The 18,914-nt window shown below is 44.1% G+C and overlaps 1 protein-coding gene across 2 annotated transcripts in view; it reads right to left on the bottom strand.

Annotated features, from left to right (window-relative positions):
• Positions 1-18,914, bottom strand: part of ANKRD44 (ankyrin repeat domain 44) — a 225,414-nt gene that overhangs the window by 122,379 nt on the left and 84,121 nt on the right. For both annotated transcript variants that reach the window (XM_045294783.1, XM_045294779.1), the window contains exons 7-9: positions 18,258-18,470; positions 6,618-6,696; positions 647-761 (exon numbers count right to left, since the gene is read on the bottom strand). In XM_045294783.1, the coding sequence (XP_045150718.1) occupies positions 647-761; positions 6,618-6,696; positions 18,258-18,470 (407 nt within the window). The remainder of the gene's footprint in view (positions 1-646; positions 762-6,617; positions 6,697-18,257; positions 18,471-18,914) is intronic.

The following is an 18,914-nucleotide window of genomic DNA, read 5'->3' on the forward strand; positions in this document are numbered from 1 at the left end:
GGCACATGCACACGATCCAGAAATAAACAGGCCAACCCTGTGGAGTCCCAGCTCTCACGGGCCGCGCCACACTATCCCACAAGGTTCTTTTAAATGGGCTGTCGGCCCAACAGAATTACAAGATGCCGCCCAGGTGATTTACCTCTTCTGAATTCCCCCCAAAGTTCAGAATTGAAAGGCAACCTTGGTGTGTCTTCATTGAAAAGTGAAAACAAAGTGAGTTCAGGTCCCCTCTCCAATGTAGTAGATTCACTCAATTGCTACCTCATGTGGCAGTATTAAAACTAAGTAAGTGCCCAGAATAAACTCAGAATTTGCCCATTTATGCTTTCTTTTTCACAACCAGAAAAACAAAAAGAATATTGGAATGCAGTTAAAGATGCAGTTTAATAATAATCACAAAGTTAATAGTAATTAAAACCACCAACACAAGCCTCGTCCTGATGTAGCTGAAAAATAAAGTGGGCTTGACCTTACACCCATCTGAGAAGTCACTTAATTTATTTCAAATTTAATTTGTGGTTTGTGTGATGGTACTGATTCACCTTAACCTCGATCAATGGGAACTCGCTACCGCACGGCCGAGTTCATCTGGCATGATTCCCACCCGTGCTCATTCCTGTACCATAGTTTTGCAGCGACCTACTTGGCTGTGTCGGCTCCGCTGGTTATTAAGGTGTTGATCAAAAGCTCATGACCGTATCTTGCAGCCACATGGAGAGGAGTATTGCCATCCTTATCCATGCAGTCAATTTCACCTCCTGAAAGAAACATTTTAACACAGGATAACAAGGGTCCGAGTTGATTCAGATACAACATTCTATGCTCGTCATTCATGTTGGCCAAATGTTGACTTCTTGTCTACACCAGTGTACAAGAATGCCTTTTAAGGGAACAAGTCACCATCTGAATTAGTATTATCGTATGTATTATATCATTTCCCGGGCATGACTCTGCTGGGCTCGCATAAGACCATTATAAAATCCTCATCATAATAACTGTACAGCCCTTTGTTCTAATGAACCCTACTATTGATTTTATTGACTAACCATATCCCTAAGATGTATTGTTCCGCAAACAATATTTTTTTTCCAGTCAGGAGTAGTTGCAAAATATAGAGTTAGTAAGAATCATTGCCAAAACGCAAGAAGGCAAATCCTTCAGTACTGAAATTAGCAGATTTAGCTGACACAGGAATAAAGGTGTTTCACTCTTGAGTGAGAAGTTCTGCGTGTAGATTTTAACCTGAGAAATTCAGTCCATTTGGGGCCACTCCATTTTCACATTTGGTGCTTGCAACATGACAGCTGATTACAAGAAGGTAACCTCTTGATGACTTTAATGGGAAAATGTATATTGCAATTTGAATACAAACACCAATCTTTCCTCAAAGTTATCTTTCTGAGTATAGCTACTATTTGGAAAACCAATTGTCTGAACGGAACATGTGACAGCAGTCATGGGCAGGGCGTGTGTGTGTCTTTTTAATGATGTGATTTTGCGTTTCAGTCAGCATGCATAAATTTTACAATCAAAGGAAATCATACTAGGTATTGTGGTCTTCCAGGGACTCGGGGAATAAGTTAGTTCGCTGTGATCTCAATTGAGACGCATCCAATTTAGTCCATTCGTTGTCGTGACGTGGAAGACAGGCAGACTTCACAGATACTCTAGAGCAGTGGTACTGGACCATCCTAATGCCATGACCCTTTCATACAGTTCCTCATGTTGAGGTGAACCCCCCCCCAACAAACCATAAAATTATTTTCGTTGCTACTTTATAACTGTAATTTTGCTACTATGATGAATCAGGAAACCCGTGACAGGGTGGTTTGACCCCCCCAAAGGGGTGCAACCCACAGGTGGAGAACCACTGCCCTAGAGCAATCCAGATACAATATATCTGCCTGAGAACTGCCCACAGAGGGCTGGAAAGGTCCATTCAAGGTCTTTCCCAGTGGACATATGGAAGACAGCTCCTCAGACTTCAGAAAGCTTTGCCCTGAGCAAACACGCCATCACTTCACACTCTTCCTACCCCACAGCCACCAACACTTATACTGAGGAAAGGGGAGGGCCTCACATTTGCCAGTCTCAGTATGCCAAAAATTGGGTAGGGAAAGAGAAGCATGACAAATATTGAGAAGGGTGTGGTAGAGGGCCTGGGCCAATAATTTGTGTGTGTGTGTGTGTGTCTATGATAATCACTTCATAGGTCAATTAGAAACGTCAAACTATAGGCAATTCATTGTCTTCCACAAAATTTTTTGTTGTCATTTAAAATATATCTCAGACAAGTACCATGACTCAGTGGGGGAAAGAAAAAGGAAACCCTGCTTTGTTTTATTTTCTATCATTTTATTGAGACTCCAATACTGTTTCTGAAGCGTTCATCTATCTTAGATTTCATACATCTAACAATCCTAATTATAAAAATGAATATACAAAGTACTAACAAGATGAATGAGGTAAAACTAAAACCATAATAGTAAGGGGAAGAAATATTAAAGAACTAGAGGGTATTTATGTGTTTCATCAGTGCTATACTGCATATCATCCCTTCCATGTGGTCCTTCTGAGAGGGACTGTCCAATTGTCTTGCAGTTGGGTTTTGGGTCTCCACTTTGTCTACACTCCTTCACATCTATTTGATTGCTTGCTTTTGAACTTCTGTTACCTAGTCCCACCAACACCTCATGATCCCACAGGCTGGTGTGCTTCTTCCATGCAGGTTTTGTTGCTTCCCTGCTAGATGGCTGCTTGTTTATCTGCAAGCCTTTAAGACCCCAGTGCTCTATCTTTTAATAGGTGGGCACCATCCACTTTCTTCACCACATTTTCTTATGTACCCTTCTATCTTCAGTGATCATGCTGGAAAGGTGAGTATCATACAGAGCCACATTATTAAAACAAACCATTCTTGTGCTGAGGTAAGATTTAGGTAGAGGCCCAAAGTCCACCCACACACACACATTCACCTATCTTTTTATACTGATATACTTACACGAGGGTATTGTTTATATCTCCACAGGAAAAGAGGGACCAGACTTCAACCCAGTGCTCCAAGGTGTGAATATACTATCTATATTTATACCTATAAACTGTATTTACTTGTGTATGAGCCGAGTTTTTTCAGCACATTTTTAATGTAGTTTTTGTGGTAAAAGTAGGTGCGTCAGCTGATATTCGGGTCAGCTTATACTCGAGTATATACAGTATATAATTTTTACTTTCTTATTCTTTCCTCTTTTTATTTTTCCTTGCCTCTTGCCCCACTCTCATGTATACCCATTGCTCACCTCTCACTAATTCCTCTCAGATACATTTCAATTGATCAGACATGATCAGGAATGCTATAATCTCCTCATGGTCAATTTTAGATCTCTTGCTAGTCCCCTATCCCTATCCTTATTGGCTCATTGCTCCCTTCGCCCACCTCCTGCTCTCTCAAGCCCCTCCGAACCGCTAGTTTCTTTGCTATCTCCTGGAGATGGCTTATCCTGCCTATCTTATCCAATGGACAGAAACCCTAGTTTAATTTGGAAATATGTTTCATATATGAGTGAATATCTATCATCGAGACATCCGTAAGAGGTCTAAAATGCAAATGAAATACCTTTAATATCCACAAGGTGGCAAGTTAAACGTTGGTGGTCAATAATTGGGGAGAAAAGAACCATCGGTGAATTTCAGGCCTAGATCCAAAGGAATCATGGATGTGGCATGCCTGAAGCATCTCTCTGAGCACGTTTCCCACACACAAACAAGCACCGTCATCGGGTGAACTTGTCTTGGAACGACTGTGTCAAACGGTCAAAAATCTCAAGATGATTCACCCTAACAACCACCTAACTCTTCCTTTTCGGGCTCTAGTTTTAAAGCTTCTGTGACAAAAGCATTGCCTTTGAGCGTTTGGAACCAGCCAGGCAGCACAGTGCCACGGCTGGACGGAGGGCCTGCCAATATCGTACAGTTTCTTTGCTGAGTCCCTCCCTCCGGTGTGACAACACGCAGCCTTGACTGCAGAACAAGCCATGCCACAGCCGAGGAAGTCTTTGCATCTAACTAAGAAAGAGAAAAGTTTTGTTTTGCTTTTATAGAATGTCTTCACAAAGCCATTTTGAAAAACAAAGTTTACCATGAAGACCTACCACAGAGAAACACCTAGGAAGCCCAAATACCAGAGCCAACCACGCATGCCCATGTGGACCCCGCACTCGGCTCGGAGGACAGGGCAGCTCCTCTTCTGCAGTGACCCGCTCCGGAGGGCTGACCGCAGGCCCTGAGGGTGTGAGCCTCTGGAGAAGGGAGGCTCCTGGTAGCAACACAGGATTTTCCCCAGAAGGAAGCCAACACACAGGAGTAAAGAAAAGGGCTTCCTATTCTTTTCCCCCAGGGGAGTTTGTTGAAAAATGTCAAATGCAAGCACATGCAGTTCTCAGAAGTGTCAGCTGAGCAAAGAAAACGCCAAATCATCCTTTCACAAGGACAACCCTCTCTTCCAAATACAAGCAACTCTTCGAGGAACTAGAATGCAAGTGAAAACAAAACAAAACCAGAACCACTACCCCACCCCCCCAAATATGAAAATAGCACACCGCTGCTTTTCCAGAGAACAGGTTTCTAGTGTGCTTTGGTCTCGGATATTAGAGTGGCGGAGTTCCAAAATGTACCCACCAGGTATGCCAACACAAGTGACCACCTCTCTGCTTCAGTTTCCCCATGGTCACCAAGTTCCTGACACACTGTGAAAACCCTACGAAGTTTAGCTTTGCCATCATCTACTTGGGCGATATGGCATAGCCACTATGTACCAACAGTTAGGCCCCACTGAGCTCATAAAGCAGATGCCTGGCCAGCCAAGCAGGAAGCAGGTTCTGAAATAAAGCTCCTTGGTCATGGAAGACAAGCATTGGGGAATCTCGTACAGGCGTAGGCTCAACTCAAATGCCAGCAAGAATGCCTAGGGGAGGGCATGGAAGTTTTAAGCCCACAGGAGGGGCTCATGGGGTGGTCCGAGCAGTCAGAAAGCAATGTCCTGAGACTTTGTAAGCCCACTTGCATGACTAAGGGGGGGTGGGTCATGGCCTCCATATAAGGCCAGTGTGTCTTGGCTACAGCGATGAGCCTGTAGGGAGGCAGCATCTATACGGTGAAAAATTGTTCTCTCTCCAACCTGGTCATTGAGGCTTGAAATTACTTTAACAGGAGACAAAGCTTTCTATTCCACAGAGCTTGGGTCCACTGATTAAATCCGCATTTTAAAAGGTGTGTGTGTGTGTGTGTGTGTGTGTGTGTGTGTGTGTGTGTGTGTGAGAGAGAGAGAGAGATGCCAAGTATCTTCTGGTTTTGTTAGTTTTTAAGGGAATGAATAGTGCTTCTAAAAAGCACTCAACAAATACAGTGAGGTAAGGAAAAGGTCCCAAAGGGAGAGACTAGGGAGCCCCCTCCTTTATTTATAATTAAAATGGCCCTTTCGATGAAATGTGTGCCAAAGGGAACCACCTATTTCAAAATTGAAGTAAGGGGCTATGTGCAGTGAATTTCCATTTCACCTTCCTTGGCTCACTGGCAATTTGTTAGGATTTCTTTTCCCCTATAGCATTACTGAGATGCTTATAAATTTCCTTTACTTTGCTATAGGTATTTTGCTTTCTAAGCAAAATTTTATTGGCTAGTCTTCCATCCAAATGTCTGGTTTTATGGCTTGAAAGCCTAAGCTATAACTCAGTGCCCTGAACAATGCAGGTACAGGACATCCAACATTTTTATAGGTGACAAAGAGAGAGGTCCAGGGAAATAGACTGGCATCACAATTTTGAGAAGTAGAAACGTGGATCAACCTAAGACCGTTTGGAAACAGCTGAATTGCCCTGAAATGTCAGCATGAAATCAAGACGAGGCCCATTTTTCAAATTGTCTCTAAGATTTGCTCACTGAATAAAAGTTTTGTTGCCAAGGCCAAACCACTCATCTAAATCGGCGTGGCCCACTGCAAGTGGTGTGGCCCATTCTGTGAAGAGACCCATTCCCTAGGACTGTGGTTCTGGGGACAACCAGATGGTTCAAGAACCCTACACCTTTCTTGTATGCCCAGAAAACTACTGGATTATGGGTCTCCCCAAGGTCTCTGTCAAGCCTGGGGTTTGATGGCCTGTAGACCCTATTCTTACCTTCTTTTCCTCTGAGTCACTGCAGGCTCCTACCTTTGCTTTATGAGATTTTACTTGAGGAACAACGGTGCATTCGAAAATCTGAAAACAACGTGTATTTGCTGCTAGAAGAGGACAGTTGCTTTAACTTTTGATGTTCCAGAGTAAAGAGCACAGGATCTTAAGTCGTGTGTTTACCGTTCCTGGTTTCCAAACTCACAAGTTTTTTGCCTGGGTAGGAACTGACTGGGACACACAAAGGCTTCCTAGTCTAACGTTCGTGATGGATGGAGACGCCACAGCTGAGGCAGAGCCTTTAGCAAAGTAGGTCAAAGGATGCTGCAAAAGCCTTGGTCCCTAAAACCCTGAAACAGCGTCATTTTCACCACTCAAATGACTGACAGTCAAACTCAGTCAAGTCCGGGAACTGTTCAAACACCAGCCCTGCTGGAGAATCTTTCTTACCGTTCTGGATGAGGGTTTGTGACCGTGTGAACCTTCCATGGACAGCTGTCATGTGCAGGGGACTTTTGCCATCTTTACTCTAAAGAAAAAAAAGGGCGAGAGAGAAGCAATGGAGGATGGAATGAGCCAGGGGACCAAGTCTGAAACTCCACCATCAATGCCCTGAAAACACCAATGTGAATTTTTTTTTAAAGTATGATAAAAAGGGGGAGAGGGGAAAAAAGAAGAGCTGATACCAAGGGCTCAAATTGAAAGTAAATGTTTAGAAAATAATGATGGTAACATACGTACAGATATGCTTCATATAATTGATGTATGGATTGTGATAAAAGCTGTAAGAGCCCCCAATAAAATGATCTTTTTAAAAAAATGATAAAAACTATAGGGTGCGGGCAATGAATGTACAAATGCGCTTTATACAATTGGTGTGTGTATGGATTGTGATAAGAGTTGTATGCGCCCCTAATAAAACGATAAAAAAAACTATAGGGTGCAGTGTAGCAACAATAAAACATACAACTTTCCTCTAGTTCTTAAATGCTTCCTACCCCACCGCCACCTACTATCATGATCCCAATTCTACCTTGCAAATCTGGCTAGACCAGAGGAGGTACACTGGTACAGATAGGAACTGCAAACACAGGGAATCCAGGGTAGATGTTCCCTTCAGGACCAGTGGTGAGAGTGGCAATACAGGGAGGGTGGAAGGAGGTGGGGTGGAAAGGGGGAACCGAATACAAGGATCTACCCCCTCCCTGGGGGATGGACAACAGAAAAGTGGGTGAAGGGAGACATCGGACAGTATAAGACATGACAAAATAATAATTTATAAATTATCAAGGGTTCATGAGGGAGGGGGTGGGAAAGGAGAGGGGAAAATGAGGCGCTGATACCAAGGTCTCAAGTAGAAAGCAAATATTTTGAGAATGATGATGGCAACAAATGTGCTTGCACAATGAACTTCCGGAAGGATGGATTGTGATAAGAGTTATAAGAGCCTCCAATAAAATGATTTTTTTTTTAAAAGGCAAAAGGCAATAGATGTAGTATCCAAGGAGGCTTCAAAAAGTTCCCTTATGTTTTCATTCCATTTTCCCCACACACTTTTTGAAGCCCCCTTGTATATATGCTCCAACGCAAAGGCATGGTGTACATAACCTCTCAAAATATCGCATAACATCTCCTGAAAATGGCTTTGAGAAGAATTGGACATTTCTAGCTGCACGGACAACTTTCACCCTACTGAAATCATCCTCCATGAGCCTCGTCCTTTCCTTTGATCTCCGTGCTGATGAAGAAGGCTTTCTTCCCAGTCATATTTCCAGCCTTTGTCTACTGTATACAAGAGAGACCCAGGATGTGTGAAGTTTCATGGCCCCAAGTGACCTGAGATGGGCCAAACTGCCATAAATCACTGCAAGTCTCAACAGCTGACCTGGAGCCTACACCGTTCCTCATGCTAGTTCCACAGAAAACAACGATTCAGATTGTTTCACAAGAGAGCCTCTGGTTTCATGGACTTTCCTAGAAGCCGGAGGTCCGGGGCATGCAAATCATCCAGCAAATTGCTGTTTGCACGATCAGCTGGCAATCGGTATTGAATGCATTCCAAACATAAAAAGTCCTTGGCATACCTTTACCATTGAGGACATAAATTGGGGAGCTTTTTGATAGATTGAGCCAAAACATGGATATGTACAGAAAATGTACAGATTCGACAACATGGAGTACTTAACTAAAATTTTATACTAAATATTAAGGTTCCACACGTTTAAAAAATGCTCATAAGCATATCGTATTCTCAAAGTGGGCCCACCCCCAAAGAAAATATTACCAAAAATATTTCCAGCAAAGAGACTGTTTTATTTCATTCAAGTATTATTATTATTATTTTTAATCCACAATACGTTCTTTAGAATTCACCATGGAAAACAGCCATTCAAATAAATATTTCTGAGACTGGAACTAAAAACCATCTGCCTCTGAATCACTCAAGATTCACTTTAGAAATAGGAATTCCTAGGCCTTCACCCAGATCTAGAAGCCCTGGTGGGACAATGAGTTACAAATTGGGCTGCGATCGCAAGGTCAGCAGTTTGAAACCACCAGCCCGGTCAAAGGAGCAAAAGGAGGCTTTCTACTCCTGTAAAGGACTTGTCTTGAAACCCACAGGGGCAGTTCGACTCAGTTCTCTAGAGTTGCTGTGAGTTTGAATCTAGTTGATGGTAAAGAGTTAGGCTCTTTGTTTGGTGAACCCAGACCTTCTGAATCAGAACTGAAGCAAGGGAATCCCCATTTCTAATAAGCCCAGTACGCTCGGATCTAAGACCCACTGTGGGAGATATGTTGGAGCCCCAGTGGAGAATTGGATGATGTGTTGGGCTGCTAATTGCAAGTTCAATATTCTGAACCCAGCCGCTGCTCTGCACACGAAAGATGAAGCGTCGTGTCCATTAAAACGTATTGCCGCCTCAACCTAAAAAAGCAGTTTGACTCGGTCCTACAAGGTCACGATGAGTCAGATTGGACTGGACAGCAGTGAGTCTTGGGAGCTTAGACTTTGGGCTTCCATAACTTAGAAAGCCACCAAGCTCCAACAGAACTCTAACTCTCCCCTGAGAGGTCCATTCCTCACTGAGAGAAAGAAAGTGTGTGCAGTCTGTGTGGAGGGAGAGATAATCAGTGTGGTAACCCCATCTTCATTGGAAAAAAATATTATAGTTAAGAGTTCTTGAGAAGATGGGAAAAAATCAGTAAGATCTTTTCTGCATGTTAAAGACTATATATCCTATGTCAGAAAGTATTGAGAGGGGAGGATGGATGTCAGCTGGAAGATTTAGTACAAATGGTATTTTCTTAGAGGAAAAGGATCAGCAATCGAGAAAAGGAAGCTATGGGTCAGAGACCAAGAGACTCAGAGGGAGAGTTCCTGGAGTTATGGGATTCCAGAGCTTGGTCTTGGCTGCCGGATTCTAGACAAGCTTAAAGGGCTGAGAAGCTTGGGAGCTACTCTGAATAAAGGTTTAAAATATGTCGCCTCCCATCGAAAGTGATGACAGCCCCAAACTTTAAGCATAAATTATATAGAGTTGGCATTCACTTGTCTCTAGGTGGTGCTATTTCGTTAAATTCTGTTCCTGTATGGGCTCTGAAATTAATATGAAAATAAAAGTGATTAGCATTTGGTTAAATATATCTATAACTATAACTACTTCAGTCTTTAGTTAATACCTTTGTGATTATTTAACTAAGCACTTTTCCACGTCTAGAAAAGAGCTTGAAGATTTTACCAAGGAGTAATGACCTACCTAATTAAAAAAATAAGCCAATGCTGTTGAGGTAGAGTCAATTCTGACTCACATAGACTGTATAGGGCAGAGAACTGCCCCATAGTGTTCCCAGACTATAAATCTTTATGAAAGCAAATTGTCATATCTTTCTTCCATAAAGTGGTGGGTGGGTTTGAACCATTTATCTTTTGGTTAACAGCCATGCACTTAACCATGGCCTTGCCAGAGATCCTTCTAATCTGATAGTAACTACAGAAACGTCAGGCAGAGAGTCAAGGCACAAATAACTTGTGTCTAGCATATAGCTTGTAAATGGCTCCCATTTCTAGGACAGCAAATATCATAACTTTCCTCGCAGGTTGCGTATGCCTTTGGTCAAGGGATCGATAAAACTGGCTAAAGATTCATACAGATGATTTCATCTGACATACTTTAGAGACGTTATCAGGAAGGGCCAATTCTTGGATACAGTTATGAGGCTTTAGTAGAAAGTCACTGAAAGCGAAGAAGGCCCTCCAGGCGACAGACTGACCGGGGCTGCGGTATGGACTCAAACAAAGCCATGGTTGTGGGACTGCACGGGCTGGCCAGGGTTTTGTTCTGGGGTTCGCAGGGTTGCTAAGAGCTGAAGCCAACGCTACAGCACCGAATAACAGGAACAACAGAATTAGGCAAGAGGAGACCTGCCTGGTGTCCCAGGAGTTAACTGCTCAGCCACTAACCCAACAGTCGGTGATTTGAACTCACCAGCTACTCGATAGAAAAAAAGATGTGCAGTCGGCTTCCACACAGTTGGCAGTTTTAAAACCCAATGGGGCAGTTCTGTTCATCTCTATAGGTGCATTATGAGTTGGAATCCTCGCCAGGGCAACAGGGAAGGGAGACAGGTAAAATGCAATGACAGGCAGATAGTTAGTGATCCAGTAAGGTAGCCAGAATAGGGACCAGGTTGTCTACTGGGCATGCTCCAAATTCAAGCTCTGCGCCAGGAAGGGGTAGTACACCTAGGTGGGTGGTACACCTGGATTGGCCCCTTCTAGGCCAGGTGGCCTTAATTCAGCCAATGGGATCAGAAAGCCAGACACTGAGCCCACAGCCCTCTTTTCCAGCTGCTCCTTGGGCAGGCTACGGGTTTCTCTGTCCTCAGGTCTCCACATGTGGGTGAGAAGTGCCCTGAGGGTGTCTGTGTAAAGCCTGAAACTTCTTCTATCCTTTATGCAACTCACTTGGGTCACAATCCAGGCTTCGGAGTGAATTCTTTCTTGCGAAGCCAGGGACTGAGGTATTTCTAACCCAAGAAACCAAACAGTCCTGCTTCAGATCAATCTGTGTGGGCAAAGCCTAGGTATATCCATGGCTGAGTCCAGCCTTTACCTTCTCTTAGGGACAGTGTGGGCAGGAAGTGACAGTCATTGTTAGTTGCCATCAAGTTGGTTCAACGCATAGGGACCCTAAGCCCAACAGAAGGAAACCTGCCTGGTTCCATTCTTGCAATTGTTCCTATGCCCGAGCCCTTGGTTGTGGCCACTGTGTGTGTGTCAATCCATCTCGTTGAAGACATTCCTCTTCAACTGAAAGTAGAGCTGCCCCTCTACTTTCCCAAGCATGATGCCCTCCTCCAGGCGCTGGTCCCGTGTGAGGCAGAAGGGTTTTCCCCAGGTTGTTCTCCATATTGTATGCCGGGCCTAGGACACTGCTTGCTAGCATGTGGTAAATGGCTGTACACTTGGGAGGTCAGCTGCTTAGAGATTATCTCCCCGTGAGGATATCAGCCATCTAGAACGATCAGACTCTATGGTCTGTCCCACCCTAAGTAGGACCCACTCCCTGCTGATAAGGATAGTGGATTATCTCCCTGAAGGAGAGCCCAGAAACAAGGTCCAGCCAATTCAAGGAGGACCAAGGTTAGGCTGCCATCTTGAATCTAGGATCCACCCTTCTTGTCACATGTGTACCCCTAGTGCCTCCCCTTCCGATTGTGTTTACCCCCTAGCTTATCCCCCTCCAGTTGATGTATGCCAATTGTACAGCATCTTCCAGTTATGATGTAATCAGGGGGGCTTGCACATCCCCAAAAGTGTATATAGGCCATGATTGGAAACATGCTCTCTCCTCCCTCTCTCTGCGAGGACTAGGCTGCTGAGATCATGGACATCCTGGAGATGAGCACTTGCATGCCTTATATTGTCTGGTGTCTCGAATTTTACCCATCAATTACACAACCGCCCCTGGACCGGTTTGACTGGGGGGGCTGGTACCCCACATGGTCCCACATGATAACATGGTCAAAGTATGTGAGATGAAGCCTGCCATCCCTACCTCTAAGTGATGATGGAGAGTGGGAATAGGAGGCCTTCAGAGTATTGGGTCAGCTATTTGGGGACAGCCTTGTTTACAGGGTATGGGTGGAAAGGAAGCTCATTATTTCAAAAAAGCCATTAAAACCAATGAAGGTCAAAAGGATGTCACTCGCATTTTCTACTTGGCCTTTAAATGTTTGAATTCAGAATATTCAGGTTGAGACTGGGAACTACTGAGTTTCATTATCTGCTTGAGAAATTGAGCGTCCAGGGAGACTTGTCTTGTTTCTGCAGTTCCTAAGACCTTAGGCAATGATAAAACAAGCTTGATTCCTTGCATTCTACAAAAAGAGGATAGGATCAATTCTTCTACAGAGCCAAAGTTTTGATTTCATCCTTATTTTGCCTTAATTTACAATCTCCTCTCAAATTCATGATATATTTTTCTATTAGATTTAGGGCTTGGGAGGTGTTGTTATTTTGATTAACGAATTTAATTTAGCAAAAAAGCTTTTCTACTGATTTATGGCCATAAAGAAAAATAAGGATTATGAATATTTTGTAACAAATACTAGTAATATTTCAGGGCAGAATTTGGCATTGTGCAAAGAAGCTGAATTTTCAGACTTGAAGGAGTGTTTCATTTTCCTTGACCACTCTTCTCCGCAGAAATTCACTCATTCTTTTCCTCCACTCCTACTGTCTCCTTTCCTTACCCTATCACATCCCACAAATCTTCCCTAAACGTACAATCCTCATCGCTACTTCCTGGGAACTTCAAAGCACTGCATTTTCTTTGGCATTGCCAAGCCTATAGTCAGCAACTCCATGACTATGGAAGGGAATGCCACCGCAGGGAGTAACACGGAAACTGCCCCAGGAGGTCAGCTAGTCAGAAACCCTAACTGGAGGCCCTCATTCAATTCAGATGGAAGAGCCATTTCAAAACCTAGTTGGAGGGGGAAAGTCATACATAATATAATTTATTTCTGTATTTGCTTTTGTTTCTAAAAGCCAGGAAAGGTACAAAGATGGCTTAGATATTCATTTCCCTCCTTTGAACATTGGCACATCCCATTACCATTGCTCCAGCCCATTCTAGTTTTCACCCTCAACCTCAGCAGTGTGACCGGCTCTATGATTTGGTTCTGTACATATAAAGAGCCAAGCTCATCCACTTCAGCAGAGAGGTGCTAGGCTTCAGTCCCAGTTGCTCTGGGGTACACGGCCTAAGGGCCAGTGGACAGAAAAGAATTGAGACCATGGCAGGCACATGTTAGAGACCAGGAAGCAGACAATCTGGTCATAGTAACTTCTGAGTCTTTCTATGATGAACCCAACATGGCTATACGCTTAGCGTCTCATTTATCACTGACTTTAAATGTTTGCAGAAAGAATCTAGAGCTGCTACGAAACTACAATGAGATCTGTAATCCCTAAAACCAAACCCACTGCGATCTAAGCAATGTGACTCAAACCGAGCATATATAGAGTTTCGGAGGCTGTAAATCTTAATGAGGGCAGATAGCTTTATTTGGAGCAGATGGTGGGTTTGAACTGCTGACCTTGAAACTAGTAGTCCAATGCTTACCTGATAGCCACTTGTGGGCTATAATAGAGACAAAGAACCTGTTGAGAACTTCTTAAGCTCTTTCTATTTGCAAATTACAAGAGAGACTTCAGTGAATCATTTTATACACGATTGTTATTATTTTAGCACAATGAAACTACTCTTACAAAGTAAAAGGCATGGCCTTGGTCAAAGTAAGCAAAATTAGGGACTGTAAAATGTGTGCACAGACACATCACACTTCCTCTTTCCATCCATCTAAAACTCCTGAAAACATCACTTTCAGTGTTTTCTGAAAATAGAATGGGGTTGGGCTACATTTCAATATGTTATTTCCCCCCAACTTTGGAAAAATCTAAACAAACACAAATTGTCTTCCCATCTATAAACATTTTCAAAATCTGAGGAGCAATGTGGTACAGAGATAACAACTTCACTTGGGAAGCTACCTCCAGAGTCAGACAGAGTGGCTCCCTAGAGATGTCAGATGACCAGTATATCCGGAATACATCTGGAATAACTGAGATGAAGGGAGACTGAGGAAGGAGGCTAGATCTGCTTCAAAACCTCATTTACACTGACGGGGTAAGACATAAACCCAAGTCTCGGGACTTATATGGGGTTGCTTGTATTCTATTCCTGATTAGTTGTCTAAAGGGGGGAAGTAAATATTAAAATTATATAACTATGCTTTTCAAGTTCAATTAGTAGGATATAACAAAGCTGCTTAACTGTTGAAGCTGCTCATCTAATCTTAACTGTCCAATAGAGTCATTTAACTGGAAGAAGTAGGCAGATGTGTCCAAAAGTGGCCCGTAGCTTTATGCTTCAGGTACTCTGAAATCATCAGTATGTTTGCAAGGGTCATAGAGAACATGAGCTAGTCCACTAAATTAATTATGTGGAGGTTATTGAAGAGCGCTTTCTTTTTCAACCTCAGTGACTTTCCCTCCTTAGCATAATTAAGGGAACATCTATCAGACATCAGTATTGCAAACTAGAAGGCAACAAACCTTGGAGATATTGGTGGTTTGGTAACCTGTGGTGAGGTAAAGTCTCTGAATATTGCTCTTCTAATGACTGCTCTGTAACTCCCCACAAATGATTGGGTGAGACCATGCAAATAAGATGTAGAGGACACTCCAACTCAAAGATGGGTCTGTTTCATCATTCCTCGGCATGGAAGAAACAGGAAGAACGAGCTCCACAGGGCCAACAAGGAAGAGCCGAGTGTAGAGCACGTTTGAGATGCCTACCTAATGCTGAGACTAGAGGCACCAGAGGCCAAGGCACAGAGTCTATTAGACAGAGGAGAGGATTCACATCAAGGCAGAGCCGAGGGGCTTCACGTTGAGACCAAGGTGGAGCAGCAGGCTGGTTGCTCAGCTCATAGGCAGAAGCCAAGGGACCACATGACTGAGAGGCTGTGGACCAGAAGGAGACTTGGCTGCTGACCGAGAAGAGGTTCTGCTGTGGACCAAAGATTATATATCCTGATACTGAATGTCAACCCATTTAATAAACCCACCATCATGAGTGTGGTCTGGGAATTCTGTGTGGCCATTACAACAGATTGTCCAACCCAGCAGAGAAGTCGAGTGCTCTGTTGATTTCAGAAGAGGGTGAAAGAGGATTGAAGGGTGGAGGCATGTCTGATCTCTGCGTTGTGGCAGTGGCCCTTGGACTGGTGTGGAGTCTCCTTTTCCCTTGGGTAGTCAAGGAAGGTCAAATGGGTCCCATTTACTCACGCCCTGTTTGCCTAGCACCCTCACCATCATCCCCTGAGGCTTCGACCCGCACAGTGATCCTTTTCTCACCTGGGGACATAGTTCCTTGGCTTCCTGTTTGCATCTTGCCATTGGAGCTTTCACAAGATGGGGAACTCTGAAATGCCCTCCATCCATTTTACTTTCCATTTCTGCTTGCTATCTCCTTTCAAGGAGACACTGCACTCTCCTAGTCTGCTATCTTGTCTACTTGGTCTTCTTTTACCCCATTCTCGGGCTCTTTCTTCTCCCCGTCCTGGTCTAAAGAACCCTCTGCTCCTTTTTCTACGCAGGCGCCCCCTTCCCTACTCTCTCCTTGAGTGATCCCATCCTCTCCTCCCAGTGTCAACTATTAGAAAGAGGCAGCCTATTGTTTTTCCTTCTGTTCTCGACCGTTCTCTCCGGCCACAGTATCACATTTTCCATCACTCATTTTCTCAAATTGGCTAAACCGAAGGTTTAAAATCAGATTCTCAAACACTAATCTCACCTGGAAAAACAAATAAACAAACATGGTAATCAAGCAGCCATCAAGCTCAGAAGCAACAAAGCCCACATGGAAGAAGCACACCAGCCTATGCAACCACGAGGTGTCAAAGGGATCAGGTTTAAGGCATTATCAGAACAAAAAATCTTACCATAGTGAATGATGGGGGGAGTGCGGAGTGGAGATCCAAAGCCCATTAGTAGGCCACTGGAGATCCCCTTGCAGAGGGGTCTCGGGGAGGAGATGAGCCAGTCAGGGTGCGATGTAACAATGATGAGAAATACAACTGTCCTCTAGTTCCTAAATGTTTCCTCCCCGCTCCCACTACGATGACTCGAATTCGATCTTGCAAGACTAGCTAGACCAGAGGAGGTACACTGGTACAGATAGGAACTGAAAATACAGGGAATCCAGGACGGATGAGCCCTATAGGACCAGTGGTGTGAGTGGCAAAACAGGGAGGGTAGAGGGAGAGTGGGTAGGAAAGAGGGAACCGATTACATGGAACTGTGTGTGACCTCCTCCCTGGGGGACAGACAACCGAAAAGTGGGTGAAGGGAGACGTCGGACAGGGCAAGATATGAAAAAATACCCATTTATAAACTATCAAGGGCTCATGCGGGAGGGGGGAGCAGGGAGGGAGGGGAAAAATGAGGACCTAATGTCGGGGGTTTAAGTGGAGAGAAAATGTTTTGAGAAATGATGTACAAATGCGCTTTACACAATTGATGTGTGTATGGATTGGGATAACAGTTGTATGAGCCCCTAATAAAATGTTAAAAAAAACAAAGAAACAAACAAACAAAACTAAGCTTATTTGTTTCACCTTCTAAGCCTAGGCTTCTCCTGACATTCCTCCTAATAAAAACAATCAGGTATCAAGTGCTTATCATATGGAAGACTGTGCTAAAGTACTATATACATGATATTTAATCCTATTGTCTCTCCAGTCTTCGATAAGCAAACTAGGATGTATAGGTTACTTATAACCATATAAAAGTCATGGGTAGGGCTGGAATTTAGACAGGCTAGCCCAGAGCTGAAGGCTCACCCACTACACGGCACCACCCTTCTTAGCTAGACTATGCCTTATCCTCAACTCCTCCCCTTTTCCCCCAGCCCAGCCCTGCTGCTTTTCTTCCTACAAATTCTCTCTCTTGCGGGCTCCTCCCTACTCTCTTATCATCATTACTTTTGATCTGGATCAGTTTTACCTAATAACTTTATCTTTACTCAAAAAGCCTCGGTGGCACAATGGTTAAGTGCACACGGGTTAGATGAAACGTTGGTGGCTGAAATCCACCAATGGCTCTATGGGAAAAAAGATATGGTGATGTGCTCCATTTTGGATCACAGTCTAGGAAACCCTATGAGGAAGTTCCGGTATCTCCTAGAGCAGTGGTTCTCTACCTTCCTCATGCATCGACCCTTTAATACAGTTTCTAATGCTGTGGTGACCCCCCCAACCATAAAATTATTTTCGTTGCTACCTCATAACTGTAATTTTGCTACTGTTATGAATTGGACAACCCCTTGAAAGGGTCATTCAACCCCAAAGGGGTCTCGACCCACAGGTTGAGAACCACTGTCCTAGAGCGTCACTATGAGTCAGACAACAACAATCCTCTGGTTTCTTAACATCTAGATTTTGTTTTTTCCAAAGTGAAAACAGCTTCTTTCTCTTGCAGGCATGAAAATAATACACGTTCCTTGCTTCACATATAGAGTATCTATCTATCCATCCATTCACTCGTCTGTCTACTCACACACATAGACATAGACTTCAAAAAGTTCCTGGGAAGTGTGACTCAAGAGATAATGGAGTTTTAGTACAAACTTTTTGGAGCTAATATATACATATATGTAAACCAAATCATGCGTTCTTTCCAGCATGAATTTAGGCATCCCCCACCCCCCACTCCTTTCATCTCCCTCTAAATTGTCAGCAGTTCTGCCCTAGGAGCTCCACATTCACTTCAGTCAGTATCCCAGAGATCCAGCATCAGCCCTGGAACACTGAGTCTCAGTGCCCTCTAGCTGGTGCTGCCGAAACAGGAGCTGTACTCCCCCAGCTAATTGTCCATATGCCCCGGACAAAGCTGTGGGAGTCAGTCTCTAGGTTACTGTTCATTAAACATGATGACAATTCCAGCCGTTGATCTGGCACACAACAAGGCTCCATGAAAAGGCATGTAGCGGAGAGACCGCGAGAGACAGAGTCTGATACCTGAATGTTAACATCTGCCCCGTTGTTGACCAGCAGTTCAAGGCACAGAGCGCCGTGAGTGGAGGCAGCAGCAAAGTGCAAAGGGGTGAACCCGCTGTTGTTTGGCTGGTTCACGTTAGCACCGTAGTCAATCAGCTCGTTAACTACAGAATCCTGGCCATTGTAACAGGCGATGTGAAGGGCGGTATTTCCATAGACGTTGATTTCGTCAATCTGCAAATGAATCCAACGCAAAACAATGAAGATCATGGGAAGCCAACTTACGCCATTTTTAATTTTCCTTCCTCTTCAGGAACAGCCTACTGGCTATGGCTACGGAGGACTGTCCAGCATCAGCTTAACTATGCAGGGCTCTCTCTGTGGCTGCCCTCAGGCACTCGCCCAGGGAATGCTTTACACCCCCGGGGCAAAGATCAGCAAGAAATGGCTGGAACAAAAAGGGAACCCGAGAGGGACATTTGAGGGCTCAGCTGGTTGAGAATCATTTTCAGACTAAGGAAGACATAAGGGTCAAAGGCAAAGCTGCTTCCAAGGGTCAGAAATGAACTGGGTCCATGGGTGGGGAAAAGCCCCCAGACTCAGGAGCTGAGTGCACAGGCCCTGGAGTGAGAAGAGGGGGGCTGCGCCCGGAGGGGACTGTGTAGCCTAGCCACAGAA

This window comes from Echinops telfairi, unplaced genomic scaffold (genome assembly GCF_000313985.2).
Source record: "Echinops telfairi isolate 266 unplaced genomic scaffold, ASM31398v2 ScPeMD7_3;HRSCAF=10, whole genome shotgun sequence".
NCBI classification, from domain to species: Eukaryota; Metazoa; Chordata; class Mammalia; order Afrosoricida; family Tenrecidae; genus Echinops; species Echinops telfairi.